Source organism: Leptodactylus fuscus, chromosome 9, assembly GCF_031893055.1.
Source record: "Leptodactylus fuscus isolate aLepFus1 chromosome 9, aLepFus1.hap2, whole genome shotgun sequence".
Classification (NCBI taxonomy): Eukaryota; Metazoa; Chordata; class Amphibia; order Anura; family Leptodactylidae; genus Leptodactylus; species Leptodactylus fuscus.
In genome coordinates this window covers 68595218-68610524 of record NC_134273.1, presented here as the reverse complement: position 1 = coordinate 68610524, position 15307 = coordinate 68595218, and the positions used below count along the sequence as shown (strand labels likewise).

General features: G+C 44.4%; 1 protein-coding gene across 3 annotated transcripts in view; it reads right to left on the bottom strand.

The window, feature by feature from the left end:
• Nucleotides 1-3843: 3843 nt before the first annotated feature.
• PKN2 (protein kinase N2) overlaps nt 3844-15307 on the bottom strand; it is a 73704-nt gene continuing 62240 nt past the window's right edge. For all 3 annotated transcript variants that reach the window (XM_075286543.1, XM_075286544.1, XM_075286542.1), the window contains 14 exons: nt 14923-15066; nt 13557-13632; nt 13293-13467; nt 12136-12268; nt 10845-10981; nt 10687-10762; nt 10511-10602; nt 9446-9622; nt 8182-8244; nt 7536-7612; nt 7025-7167; nt 6093-6200; nt 5650-5730; nt 3844-4597 (listed from right to left, as the gene is read on the bottom strand). In XM_075286543.1, the coding sequence (XP_075142644.1) occupies nt 4394-4597; nt 5650-5730; nt 6093-6200; nt 7025-7167; nt 7536-7612; nt 8182-8244; nt 9446-9622; nt 10511-10602; nt 10687-10762; nt 10845-10981; nt 12136-12268; nt 13293-13467; nt 13557-13632; nt 14923-15066 (1686 nt within the window). In that variant the 3' untranslated portion in view covers nt 3844-4393. The remainder of the gene's footprint in view (nt 4598-5649; nt 5731-6092; nt 6201-7024; nt 7168-7535; nt 7613-8181; nt 8245-9445; nt 9623-10510; nt 10603-10686; nt 10763-10844; nt 10982-12135; nt 12269-13292; nt 13468-13556; nt 13633-14922; nt 15067-15307) is intronic.

Here is a 15307-nt window from a genome sequence, read left to right as displayed (position 1 = left end):
GGACCTATAGAGGAGCTGAAGGTCCTGCTTTTATAGTAGGACCTGTAAAGGATGTGAAGGACCTGCTTTTATAGTAGGACCTGTATAGGATGTGAAGGACCTGCTTTTATAGTAGGACCTGTATAGAATGTGAAAGACCTACTTTTATAATAGGACCTGTATAGTAGGACATTAAGGACCTGAATAGGTCCTGAAGGACCTGGTTTTCTAGTAGATTGTCACGTGTTGCTTTCTTATTAAATTTGGAATTTGATCACTAGGCCAGGGGCATATTACCGATGCCCTAGAGGGCACAATGGGGCTACTGAACCAGGCCGCACCCCCAGCAAGCCATTTTTATTTTCCTACTCTAATTCTAGGCAACTATTTCTATCTACAACAATTTTTTAGTTTTTTGCACAAATTTGCACCTTCATGATAACAGACCACGAACCAAAGCCTGTGTAATTTGAGCAGTTATACCCCCGTCTAGCTTCTACTTCTTTGTAGACATTCAATAGGAAGTCAGATGGAAGAGTATACGACTGCCAGACTACAAATGGGTTGTGTGTAGTCTGTTTGCATTTTGTAATAAGACCATTCGCACAGTTGCATTTTTTTTTTTAAGAGGATTACAATATGCTGTTAATCTTTTAATGTGACTCCTAAAAGAGATGGGACATATCTGGTTAGTTATATTCCAACTTGAGTCTTTGTTTCAGCACGGCTGCGAAGGGTTACATACCTTCTACCTTGTGATGGTTTCCAAAAAATTTAGCTTTTTCATCTCCTAGCCTGGCCCTATTACAGTGGATGTAGTGGGTATAGCTGTGCCCTATAGATCAGCATCGAAAGCCCTAATAGAACTGCAGCCGGTCCCACTAACGCGTTTCCCTTCCCAATGACTTACTTGGTCGTGTGGAATTTTTTTTTACGCGGTTGCGAGGTATTTACTATGCGTCACAGCTACATTTAGGACAGTCCATATACACAAGGAAATCTGAGCGCAGATCTGGCCGGACACAAAACATATTTACTAGTATTTGATCTCAAAGATGAACAAAAAATAAAATACATGACATGAATCTTTTTCCTGCTGGAAGGGCCTGAAAATCCATGAGCAGAGCCCGCACCAGCCAGGAAAAAGGCTGAATTTTTTTTTACATTTTTTTTTTTTTTAAACTCTTCAGACTTTGAGGTACGGCTACAATTAGTGTTACAATAGGATTATAAAATATACAATATTATCAAAAATATTTATACATTCTGTTACACCATATTGCATTTCACCTCGGATGCGCAGGGTTCAGAAATCCAGTGGCCCGCCTGTTAGTGTATGCTTGTCGCTCACGTGGTCAGTTGAAGGTGGCCACGTGAGCGAAGTCTTATAAATACGTATGAAGGGCATGCATTAGAAGAGCATGGCGGCAGCGGGTATTCCCAGCATAGGTAGGAGCCCCTTCTCAGAGTATAGGGGGCGGTCTAGAAAACACTTCATTTAGGGTTTCTTAAAGGAACACTGTCATATAAGAGGTCGGGATTAAGGGGAATAGTTGTGTAAAATTAGAAAACCACCATATTTAATGTCGACCAGCGAGGAATCTTCTGCCCTGGGATACAGCCTATAGCTTTCCACCATGAGGTCAGGGATACGTAGACAAAACCTGCATTTATAGGGCAGCTGCCTATTTACAATACACTGAAGACCCCAAAGGGGTGGTGTGCAGAAAGCTGGTTGCGATGGGTTACCGCACATGGCGGCGTATTCTGTAATAAGGCATCTAGTGCAGCATTGGTGACCTATATGTGAAATGGACTGGTCAGCTACATAGGTAAGGTCAATGAAATCATGTCGAGGTGGCAGGGCCGTCCCCGTCCAGACCTGGCTCCTAGGATGCTAATGGTGGAGAAAGCTTCACATTACAGAGCTGTATTCCCCATATAAAAGACAATGACAACAAATAGGTGTTTATGGGGTTTTACAGGTCGTAATGGATGACCTAGCCATAGGACAGGTCACCAGTGGAGAATCAGTAGAGGTTTGAGACCCAGGACCCAGCGGATCAACTGTCATTAGAGATGAGCGAACACTGTTCGGATCAGCCGTTCCGAACAGCACGCTCCCATAGAAATGAATGGAAGCACCTGGCACGGCGACCGGCCGCCGGCAAAGTGTACGTGCCAGGTGCTTCCATTCATTTCTTTGGGAGCGTGCTGTTCGGAAAGGCTGATCCGAACAGTGTTCGCTCATCTCTAGCTGTCATGTCCCATTCATTGAACATATGGGCTGTTTGCAGCGCGGTCCAATTTAAGTGAATGGGCTGAGCTACGATAGCAAGCACAGTCGCCGTACAAATGTATGACACTGCGCTCGGTAAGTAGGGAAGAGGCTTTAGGCCCGGGTTCACATCTGCATTTAGAGAGTCGGTTTGGAAACTTATAGCGGTTACCTAAGGAAACCTGCGGACCCCATATATAGTCTATAATATGGTCAGTGTGGTTTCCCCATGAAACATGCAGAGAAGAGTGTTGCTTGCAGGACTTTTCTCTCCACGTTTTGTGCAGAAACCACACAGAGCCCGTTACATTCTGTATGGGGAGTAACCGCTTTTTTTTATGCATATAGGTTTCTGTTCAAGGGGTCCCCGAATAGATTCCCCGAAAGCAGATGTGAACCGGGCTCTTCAAATAACCAATTGGTGGTGGTCCTGAGTGGCAGGTCACTAGTTGAAGATCACTGGGGGTCTCTCTTATCAATAGGTCATCAATTAGACCTGGAAAATGAACAGGTAATGAAATAAGCACAGCTGTCATTGGTACTGCAGCGATGACATCCCGGACATCATTTATGTGACCACTCGGCCCCTCACCCCAATAGGGACACTTACAGTCCATGGGAATGCTGCTAGTGGCTGCAGGACTCATAGGGACCACTTGATAAGGGATTTAACAGGCCAATACCTGCTTCAGCGCCTTTGAAGTTCAGCCTGCATTGTCTTGTAAGGGGAGGAATACGGCTCCATAATAGGATATTGGTTTAAGCAAATTTAGACATATTAACTCCCCCATAAAGTTTCCACAAGAGGCCACGAAGCCCTGACGCAATCATCGGCATAGGAGCCAGAATGCCACTACCGAGCTACGCGGCGTCTAAATCGGGAATGCTACAAGGCAAAGTATTTGGCAAGTGACTTTGGTACGCGGTGTGTGATTCTCCGCTGGAAGCTCACAGTTGTCCAGTTAAGGCATTGCTAGGACATGACAGTGGAAAATGCGTTCGGGGACTTTCATGAAGACAAGGCATCTGTTGCAGTAGATGACAAAACCATGCACAAGATTTATAGGGTGAACTAGGTGGCCCAGGCCGGAGACGATGCATACGAGTAGTGACGGGTGTAACGCAGAGTAGAGTAAAGACCCCATTATGGATTGAAAAATTATTGAAAAAACAAAATGAACATGATGCCCAGGACACAGCACAGCGAGCCATCCTGCAATGGTCGACACAGCGCCCCCTGTAGTGTGTTACCCAATAGCAGTGACTTATGAAGGCACCAGGAGGATTAGAATAGTGTTAGAAGGCCGATGGGTAAAGCGGACAGGATGCGTTAGCCGATCTTACAAAATCAAGACCTTAATAGCAGACATTCTTGTATTGCACCATATTTTACCCAGAATCCCTGTTCTAGAGAACGCGCCGACTGCAGACAGAGACGCGACGGATATAAATAGGAAAAGGCCCTCCCTTAGAGCAAACACCAACATCATGGCTGTCCTTAGAACTGAACTGACCAAAAGTCCGGACTAAGATTTTGTCTCCCCCCCCCCCCCCCCCCCCCCCCCGTTCTGATTTTCGCCCCCCCGTATGACCTGATGAGCTCCGGCGTCGAGAGCTTTAGTGTTGTGAGTGACCAAACATTCCTCACCATACAGATGAATACAAATTTAACAGTGTTCTATTTCTCCGAAAAAAATAAAATCTTATCTACCAAACGCGGGAATCTTGAGCCGCGAGTATCTTTAAAGGATCATTTCATGTCGCCAAATAAAATTGCGGACTCGGCGGGCGGCGTCACCATGGAGGACAGTCTGCAGGCCCTGAATCCTTGTGTTCAATGACCAGGTGTGAAGTTGCGTTCCAGTGCTCAGTTATAAAAATAATATGGGCGTATGTTGGATGTGGCCGCTCTCGTAAGGAGTTCACGTACATACATACACATATATATATATATATATATATATATATATATATATATATAAAATGAAAAGTACTTTAAAAGAATCTTCATGTGTTTTCAAAAATAAAATTAATCTGGAACTGAAGATGGCACAAAGCGGTGAAGATTGATTTTGCTTTTCTGTAGTCATCTTATCGGCCAGTTCTCTCCAGTTTCACAGTGTCCCCCTCCCCCCCTCAACACCAATCTGCAATATAGTCAAAATCTCTGAATGCTTCCTGCTCCTCTTCTGTCAGTAACCTGGGCTCCCGGGGAGGGGTAAGGATGGGGGCTTCTGAGGTAAATTCATCATCAAAATTGCTCACGTCTTCTCGGCCTTTGATTGTGGGTACAAAAGGAGGCTTCACTTTCTTTGCCAACAACGTCTGCCAGTCTATATGCTACAGAAGAGAGGAGGAAAGCGTGTTACTATCTACAGAACGGCGGGGCCCCTACTGACCAGTATCAGGGCAAGGAAAGGGGCCACCACTCGGTTGTCTTCTAGTAACAGGACACGTGCAGATCATCGCTATCTGCTCTTAAAGGGGTTGTGCAGGACGCCAAAAACATGGCAACTTCCTTCCACATTTGTTGGTCACGTGACCATGCTGCAGCTCAATCCCATCCATTGTAATGGGACAGAGATGTGGCTGTGGAACCAACAGATGAGATATCCATGTAAAGTTCTGCACAACCCCTTTAATAATTCCCAAGAGGCTCCTTCCTGAATCTGGCACAGAAAGGAGCGAACAGAGGATACAACAAGCTTTTGGAAACATGGGGTTTTCCAGTCTTATTAATTCATGGCCTATCCTTAGGATAGGTCATCCATTAAAGACTGGTAGAGGTCAGACACCGGCTAGAGAAGAAGAGACTGCAGCGTCCAGGTCCGCACTGCAACGCTTCCACACATGCTAATCCCGGCGCTGTGCACATGTATAGAGGCTGTGCTCAGTATTCACTACAATAGGACTGGGCTCCGATCAGGCCATGTGACATTACATCACACAATGGGCAGGCTTGGGGACTTCTGCAGCTACTTCAACCTACAGATTAAGGGGGCCCAGAAGCTGTACCCCTAAGAATAGGCCATCAAATTAGAAGTCCTGCCAAACCCCATTAACCAGTGAAAGGAACAGTATCCCTGAACACCCCCCCCCCCTTCCCTTTCATGCTCCCAAAAGATAGACACCAATGATTGAGCGAGGCGTTTGTCAACCGGAGGGGCGCTGATCGGGGTTCTGCAGAACGCAGCAACAATATCTGTCCCCGGCAGATAGTAATGGGCAAGAATTATACAGAACTTTACCATAAGCCTAGCTTTCTATGAGGCAGGGCTGACATTAGAGGTGGACAGGCAGCCATATTACATTGAATGCCTGGATCAGTATGAACTGGGGAGTTATTACAGGAGCTACATAGAAGGTTTTGGTGGGACACGAGGCACACTTACCCTAAAGAACGCGTGCTTCTTTACATCTTCTGCGTCCCTCTCACTTGCTCCCAACCTGCGTTCAGGATTTCTTCTCAACAGCTACAAGACGAGATTTAATTACAAAGGCTTGTATACACACAGCATGTATGCACATAGATCTATCTATCAGTATATATAAGTATATGTTTAATGTAAAATAAATATGTTTATATTTATCATGTCACGTCACGATCATTAGTTTCAGCTTTGCGACATAACATTTGGAATTATAATATCACACATCCAGAAACTCAATCTTGTAAATACACCATTTATATCTTGATTTTATCCGTTTAGTCCCACAACATAAGGACCAGCCAGAGGCAATGACTTCTGAAGGGATAAAGCCCAGCCCCATATAAGCAGGACCAGGCATTCTGGATGGCATGTTGTGTGGTTATACCAGGACAATAGTCACTTACTCTTCTCATAATAGAAATCGCTTCTGTAGACAGGAACCGCGGGTATCGGACTTCATCATTCACTATACTGTCAAAGACTTCCTCTTCATCATCTCCAGGAAAGGGGGACTAAACAACAAGATGGCGAGAAGACGGGCTCAGGAAATAGCATTAGGAGCACAAAGTAACATTGCTTAGCATCTATATCTGTAAGTAATATTGGTCCTCACCAGACATGTGAACACTTATTTGGATTTTTTTGCATTTCCCATTCCTTGTGCTGTCTGATCACTGGGAATAAGACAGCAAGGACCCTACTGATCCTCACAATGAACCAACATGGAGTGTCCTGCACAGTCTGTGATCCTGTCCATTTACAGTGTATAGATCGGAATCACAGCTGAAAGGAGCGATGTGGCGATTCCCTGTGCAGCCAATGGCGGTAACCAGCAATGTGCAAAGGAAAAAGCTGAAAGATCCAAAGACTGTTCAGGTCGCCAGGGAATAAGTCTCCAATATTTAAGTCTGAGTCGCTGTTTGGCCTCCCAACTCCACAGACTCTGATCTTGACACCTTCTGTACAATACCATTAAACATAACTAATAGAGATGAGCAAGTACTATTCGAAACGGCCGGAATGAATGGAAGCGGTCGGCACAAAGACTTTGCCGGCGGCCGGCTGCTTAACCCCCTGCGTGCCGGCTACGTCCATTCATTCCTATGGGTGCGTGCTATTCAAAACGGGAGTTTGGAATAGTACTCGCTCATCTCTAATAACTAACAGTTTTATTTTGAAGTCGGCATCGGTAAGTTTTTCTTCCCCCGACGCCACCTAAAAGCCTTGCTCGGAAACCCCTTGTATAGGCCGCATTTGGCCACGCGCTTCATCCCTTGGAATAAAGCTACATTAGGATTCGACTTTCTGTATTGAATTCCTCGATTGTGTCACCTACCTCCCCAACCAGCATCTCGTAGATAAGGACGCCGAGCCCCCACCAGTCCACCGCTCTGGTGTAGGATGTTTCTGTAAGGACTTCTGGGGCCAAGAACTCCGGCGTTCCACAGAAGGTGCTTGTTCGATCCCCAAATCCCATTCCTAAAAGTAGGAGAAGACACAAAACTGCTTTAGATTTGAGCGGTATTTTCTCACAACTCCATCTATGCCATTAACAGTGTAGACGAATATACATGTACGCCATCCTGTAGGCTGAGCCTTGAAGGACTTCATACATTCTGTAAGGGAAGTGAACATAACATGGTATAATACCTGATACACTATGTACTGACCTTACTGTCTAAGAACTAGAAAATTCAAGGGAACTTGGCTGCAGAGCTTACAATCTGAAGATGCAACATAACATTCTCACTGATCCTTAAAGCGCTTTCTGGTAGGATCCCCTGGACATTGGGGCATCACAGGGGACCCGCACACCTTACGCCACTGGGAACATTGTTGTTTTTTACCTTCTTTGCAAAGACCGAAGTCAGCGATCTTCACAAATCCTTCTGTGTCCAACAGCAGGTTATCCAACTTCAAATCTCTGTATTATAAAAAAAAAAACCCCATTGTGATAAGTGAGAAAAGATGCAAATAACCATCTGACATATCTTCAGGAAGAAAACAGCGCACTGTAAAGCTCCTATGGAGTCAGAGATGGCTGCTTATCAACCATAGATGTATAAATCCTACAAAACTCTATAATATACAATATATAAATTATATTCTAAATGAAATCTTATATCCTCAGAATTATACATTTACACCATTTTTGTGACTATTTGCCTTATGAACACATCACATGTACAGAGACTGTACAATATAGCTCAGCACTACGGAGCCTTACACTAAAAATGGAGGTTTTCACCCCCAAGCAGCAATATAAGGGATTCCTCCATAGAACAACATCCAGCGACAGATTATAGACTGGCCCCACATATGGTTATGCACTATGGGATATAGTTCTGTGCAAATAGAGGTTGTAGGACGTTGTAAACCAGTTATGTGCCTGAGACCGAAGAATAACATTATCCCTCATACTATATACAGAGCTATCTCTATATACACATATATACCGCTCTAGCCTCCATGTATCATGCAGTTGTAACTTACCGGTAAACAATCTTGTGCTCATGTAAATACTGAAGGCCGAGAACCACACAAGCTGCATAAAACCTGGTAACAAGAACACAAACATCAACCTGATACTTCAGCAATAGGAAGGTCTTGCCATGGCGGTAAAGCTGCCCGACTAGCGCTCCGATGAGCCGAACTTACAGCAACATCATTTCCATAACAATGCTATTTCGGTCATTATGCTGCAATATTACAGATGCTAAATCTCTGTAACATTACTGCCATCTGACAAAGGACTTAGAATGCAAAAAATCTGGCAAAACCTGCGTTCGGTATTCTGTTTGGGGAGTCTGCTTGACAAGCAGTGAGCTTATGAAAGCACATGGACCCCATAGACTATAATGGGGTCTGTGTGTTTTCCACATGCACCACGTGGATAGGAAAGCAGTTCATGAACCACTTCCCTCTCCGCGTATTCCGTGCAGACACCTTGCCGAAACCACATGGACCCCATTTATAGTCTATGAGGCCCGTGTGCTTTCATAAACTCACCGCTTGTCAATGCGTTCAGTATTCCATTCCCTAAGCGGACTCCCCAAATGGAATACCGAATGCAGATGTGAACCAGGCCTGACATGTAGCTTATGGTGAAGGGACAACTTTGGCAGAGCACTGCAGCTTCCATAGGATTGTATAAAGTTAACTGCGACAGTAAGATGTAGAAGTTACACCAACATCAATGCCAGTAGGGGCTGATGCACGACAAGGGCTTATACACAAGGATTTATAAGACAAATGGTATTGAGCCTGGACTACGCTGAGATTTCCTAACTTTCGACAGGTAGGTGCAGTCTACAAGACTGCATGCAATGTAAAACAGGCATAGATGTGGTATATCTGTATGTATCATTTTTCTGGCCCTTGCACCACTTTAAGTGAAAAGTGGGTGGAATAAGATGGAGATCAAGGCGGACTAGGGGGTCAACTCACCTGTATATACTGGCACAAATGAGATCTGAAGTCTACAACAGTTTCTGACTAGTGTAGATTTCATATCTGGCGCAAAGGACCCGCTGTGATGCACCAGAGCCTCGTACCAATTCTGACGCCCCTCTGTAACCAGTGCATCTGTCTCAAATTCCCCCGACAGATTTCTCTGGACTGCAACTGTGGCTTCATCATCTGCTAGTCATATCCTATCTATGATCTCTACATATTGGTAGGCATTTTGTACATTAGGCAATGCATAACAGATAAGAGGTACCCGGCGGACAATCCTAGGTCACACCGGAGGACTTACACAGCTCTAGGTTCAGAGAAGACATCAGTGTGGATGTGCATCATGAGATCTCCTCCAGCGGCGTACTCCATGACGAAACACACGTGATCTTTTGTTTGGAAACAGGCAAAGAGATTCACCAAGAACGGGTGCCGCACGCTATTCACAGTTTCAAAAATGCGCTTCTCACACATAAGGCTGAAAACGAGGAGGAAAAATAAGAAAATGGTGACGGCGTACGGTGAAAAGAAAGAAAAAGGAAACTTATAAAGAATCGTGCGCAAATAAACCTGTAACCACAAGCAAATCCCAAGAATACTGGGAGGCTTAAAGGGGATTTCAGGGGAAATTTTTTTTTACAAGTGGTTCAGAATGGGTTACAAATTTAGACAGCGCGCCTCATTTACTCCCTCACTGTTACTGTTCTAAGAAGCCTCAAAACACAGGAAAAGACGCAAAAATTTGATCGGTTCTTTCTCTTGGGTCAAGAGGGACTAAGAAGCAAATCGGCAGAAAAGGAACGGGAGCAGAGGGTCAATGGCTTAATTCCTTTAACCCTTTTTTGCACCATTTGCAAATCATTTCTAAAATCCACCCTTAAGCTAAAAGGAACATGTAATAAAACCAGGAAGGAGAAGCCACCAGGTCAATAAGACATATATTAGATTACATTATATTATTATATATATATCTATATATATATATATATATATATAGATAGATAGATAGATAGATAGATAGATATACACACACACTATTCCCCCCACATATGCAGCTTTAATTGCTGATACAAGTCCACAATGTGATTCTTTTTATAATCTCGTCAATTACTTTTATACAACAATTTTACATCTAATGAAAATCCCTTGAAACAACAATATTCAGTTTACAAGCGTCTGTAAAAGGTCTTACTGCAGCCAACACTGAAAAACCAGACGTCCACAAGGGGGCAGTATGCCGAGCGTCTATCATTTCCCTGATATCGCTCAGAACTATGTTTCTATTCTTATAATGCAGTGACATACGATGATACAGCTGGTGTATGTGGTTATTTTTCATGTTTAGACCCAAGTATAACATAGATACCTGTCCACTTCATCGCGGGCTACAATGTCTCCTTTCTTTAAGGCTTTGATGGCAAACATTTCATTGGTGTTCTTATACTCTGCCAGAAGTACCTGGAAGGTGACAAGGAAAGTAAATCCACAATGTACATGTAATAGGTGGAGAGGGAATCAAAGGGAGTCTTAATGTCAACGTACTTTGCCAAAATGCCCTCTGCCCAATACTTTACAGCAGCGGAAGTCCTGGAGACTGAACTGAAAGCGCTGCTGCACTCTGCAGAGAAAGGAGCGAGAAAGCCATAAATATACAGACAAGAGGGAAGGACGGCGAGATTGTAAGACAGAAATGGCTTTACCGTCTGTCCTCTGTTTCTTGCATTGCACTGTATTCCAGATCCGACCCTGTGATCTGCCCTTCATTTGTCAGGTCGGTCGTGGGTTTGGAAGCTACGCTGTTCCTGGTATTTGAAAACTCATAGTTTGGTCCCGTGTCCTGAATGGGAAGAAATAAGAGCATTAAAGATTCATCGAGCGTGGGGAACCGCACTGTGCTTGGCTATTTTTACAAGCACCTATAAAAGTGAATGAACAAAGACCTGTATGGTGGTCACCTATTAAGTCTCAGCAGCCACAAAACAGAGATCGCGACCCCCACTCTGAAACAGAGGCAGGTCCTACAGGGCATTTATTGTGTATAGCCCTTTAATAAGATCTTACTGTACGGACCAATAATAGAGAGGATAAATCCACTGGCAAAATGACTGCAAATGTGGACACCTGATGGCCCCATCATAGTCAGTAGGTTCTGTTGGGATCTGTTGTTGGCAGTCATTAGATTGACCTGTTCTAAGGTTGTTCTGTTCCTACAAAGCAGTGGCGTAACTACCGCCATAGCAGCAGAGACAGCTGCCACAGGGCCCGGGACAATAGGGGCCCAGCCACAGCCGCTACGATTTTTTATTTTTTCTTAATATGCCGTTACCGGGTAACGGGCCCTATTTACTTACCGATCCTGGCAGGGCCAGGATCAGTAAGTGACACCGTGGGCCCCACAAACACTATCATTATACTCGGGGGTCTTTTCAGACCCCCAAGTATAATGATCGGAGGCCTGGGAGAGGTAAGAAACATAAAAAAAAACACTGTTACTTACCTCTCCACGATCTGGCAGGCTTCAGGCCTAGTCATCTCATGACCCCGGCCTGTGTCCTGGGTCATGTGACGTCTGACGTAATTGAAGATGGACTACAGCGGAGGCCAACAGTGTAGGAGCCGGGAGATAGGTGAGCAACAGAGTGTTTTTATGTTTTTCTCCCCCGGGTCTCCGATTATTATACTCTGGGGTCTGAAATGACCCCAGAGTATAATAATTGTTTATAGGTGTCCACAGTGGGGCATAATACTTTGTGCAGAGGCCACTATGGGGCATAATAGAGCGCGCAGGAATGCGTAGGAGCACGTCGGTTGAGGTCTTCGGTGTTGGTCAGGGCCATGTGAAAAGTTCACCATGGGGCCCCGCCATTCCTAGTTACGCCACTGCTACAACGGCACATAAGAATGGACATAAAGGACCTAAGTGTGAGTGTGTCCTTTGCCAAGCTGCCTGGTCTGTCTTCCTGAGAGTGTTTGCATGCTGTAGGTCCTTACCTGAGCTGGTATACTTGGCGCTTTAATCTCTGCCGGTGATGGATACAGATCCAGGTCTAATGAAGATGCCCGAGGTGGAGCAGTCGGTGGTTCTGGTTCTATTTCAAAGTTCAACTTCCCTATAGGAGACTCACTGAAACAAAAAAAAAAATTACATTTCCAGGTTACTTATGAAGCTATCTATGGTTTTATACACTAAAGTGCTTTGCTGACATAAGGAAAACTCGTTCAGTATAAAGAAACTAAAAGACCCCAAGTATTAAAACTTCTTAGACAGCAGATTTCCCTCGCAGTCACACTTCCCTAAGTCTCGAGCTTCTCCGGCATCGCCTCAGGTGACAAAGAGCTTTCTCCTAGCACCCTACCCGTGTCACTGACAAGTATTCAGGGACTGTCTGTCTGACTCAGATCATTAGCTAAGACGGTCCCTTTCTGTCTAAGCTGTCTCTTACAGGAGACGTTCTGAACTTCTGGGACTGAAAATGACAGTACATTAGTAGGAGATCATGTTACATTTGTGAACCACTGAACATGTTTATCTGCAGTCAGATGAACACATTAATACAAGGGGGAGGGGGGGAGGAAAAAAAAAAAGGGGGGGGGAGGGGGTCAGGCAAACCATCTGATCTGGAAATTTTAAAACAATATGCCTGGTGTCTAGATATTGCTGTTATATACATTTTATAGTGACTCTTGATGTATTTTCACTCCCTCTAATCCGACCGATGATCGTGGTCGCACATGCTAAGGGGGCCAAAGCCTTGATCCTCTATGCAGGGACTTTAAATCGCCACATTTTTTCCCATGGTGTTCCATAGTGCGGTGTTCATGCCATGTGGGGTCCCAGCCTTACATGGCTTTTTCCCCCCAGGATAGATTTTGCAAAAAAAATAAATAAATCAAAAATAAATAAAATAGAAAGTCTACAAGTGAAGGTAGCCTTAGGGCCTCGATCTTGACAAAACTCCCTAATTCCATTCAACTGGGCCTAATCAACCGTGTAAAGCTGCAGCTGAATGCCTATGCCCGGCATCAGTATCCCGTCATGGATAGCCAATGTCCAGAAAACGGCAGTGAAAAATTAAGTGGAATCCTCTTCATTTTGAGCCGACAGAAGAGCCATGAAAAGATGAAACTGTTCATTAGCTACTACGTACCCGACTGCTGGAGATAATTCTACATTCCGTGTGTCCACCACTGGTACAGAGGCCGGCACAGACACCTGGGGGCTATAGGTGCCCGAGTGATTTACTGTGGGGATCGCTCTTCTTACTAGTCGCCCCCAAGTGGCAATGTTGATGTTCATCTGTGGGGCTCGGAGGAATGTTTTGCCTGCAAACAAAACAAAAGCAATTTCTAACCAAGTAGAGGAGACAGGGAGCAAATAGCCCAATTTCCTTGAAAAGGCAAAATCGTTTTACCTTGTTGTTTTGAAAAGATCTTCTTTTGCCTCTGAAGTTTTGGTCTTCTCTCAATAACTGGATTGAAAAAGGTAACCTGAAAAACAGAAAACAAGAAAGTTATGCCTACCTATACAACACTAATGGTGATCCTGGCAATGTCAAATACGTCAATGTCAAACTTCTAGGCCTCAGGCAAAGCAGACTGCGCATGCCTGCCGGCCACAAGAAAATGGCCGCTTACACAGTATTGTAAGCGGCCATTTTTCTTGTGGCTGCAGGCATGTGCAGTCGGCTGCCCGAGGCCTAGAAGTTTGAAGCCACTGCTGGAAGAGACGCAAAGAAGACCCGTTCCTGAAGAAGATGGTGGTGGCGCTGGAGAGTTCTCTCGCAGCATTGGGGATGGTTTTTGCATACCGACAAAAACCGAGATTTCAAGTGAACGGTGGGGCAGAGAAGACATCTAAAGGTAGGAGAAAGATAACCTTAAGAAAGGCTATTCCTATGTGTTAGTGAGAAAAAAACATGTTTGAATGATAGGATCCCTTTAGGTACTTGTATCAAGTGTCCGTCTAACTGTATGACCAGGACTCAAGAACCCTACTGGGGTAGGTTCACATGTGGCAGAATTGTTTCAGTAACTTCTGGGACCGAAAAATCTATTCCACCGATGTGAATGGGGTTGTGTACATAGATTTCTGCAAACCCTGTTCACATGAATGGAGAAGTCAACAACATTTCTACAACAAATTGCCAAGTGTGAACTTGCCCTAAGGGACATCTGCCTCATATTCCTTTGCCTACGTCGGCTCATGAGAAGTGTTAGCCGTGGAATCTGTGGCAAGATGGAACACCACACATTTTTTTCCGTAGACTGTTTCGATCTTTGCCTCCTATCGAAATCAATAAGAGGCAAAATCAGGTTGGAATCCACTGCCCACTTTTAGGCGGAATCCGCCCTGAAACCAGCCGTGGATTTGTCCATGTGAATGGGCCCTCTCAGTGACTGGTGGGTCCTAGCAGTGATCCCAGACTAACCTATGGAAGAGCGATACATGAATTTTGAGGAATAACCCCACTAAGTGACTTATGACGTTTATCACACAGGTCTGATCTCTTCACTGAAATCCCCACGTCCTAAATGTCACCTGTGGGAAAACACCTCGAAATATTTCCTACATGTACAGTCCCTTCATTTCAATAGCCTGTATTGGTGTAACTGGCATATTTTGATGGATTTCCTTAAATGAGTCACCTTTCATAGTGAAAGAAACTTTAGGAACAGAAGAGAGAACCATTTGGTTTTGTTTAGTCAAGGAAAAGCTTTAAGGAAAAAAAAATCCCTTCTAAAAAAAAAAATAAAATAAAAATAGTGTCACATTCTCACCTCTGCAAAGAGCGTGCCCTGCGGCTCCAGGTACAGACACATGCCATGCCGCTGGTTGTCCAGAAAGTCTTCTAACCTCAGGAACTTGACTGCACACAGGGATCTCCAATCTCTCCAAAACACGGAGATCTCAAGTTCTCTGGACTGAAAGGGAAAAGTAACAAGATAAGAGAAGACTCTGCAACTATGTGCTAGGTTCACCGTAAGAGTTGTCCAAGGTTTGGCAATTCCTTCAAAAGAATATTAAAAAAAAAAAAAATTGGATTGTACTCAATGTCCTGGTTTTAATGGGATTATACACAGAAGTCTTCAGAGTTTTCTGTTCCTTCCTAATGATGGAGTAAAATGCAAAGTGGGAGGTGGAAGACGCAGAGCCCAAGTGACC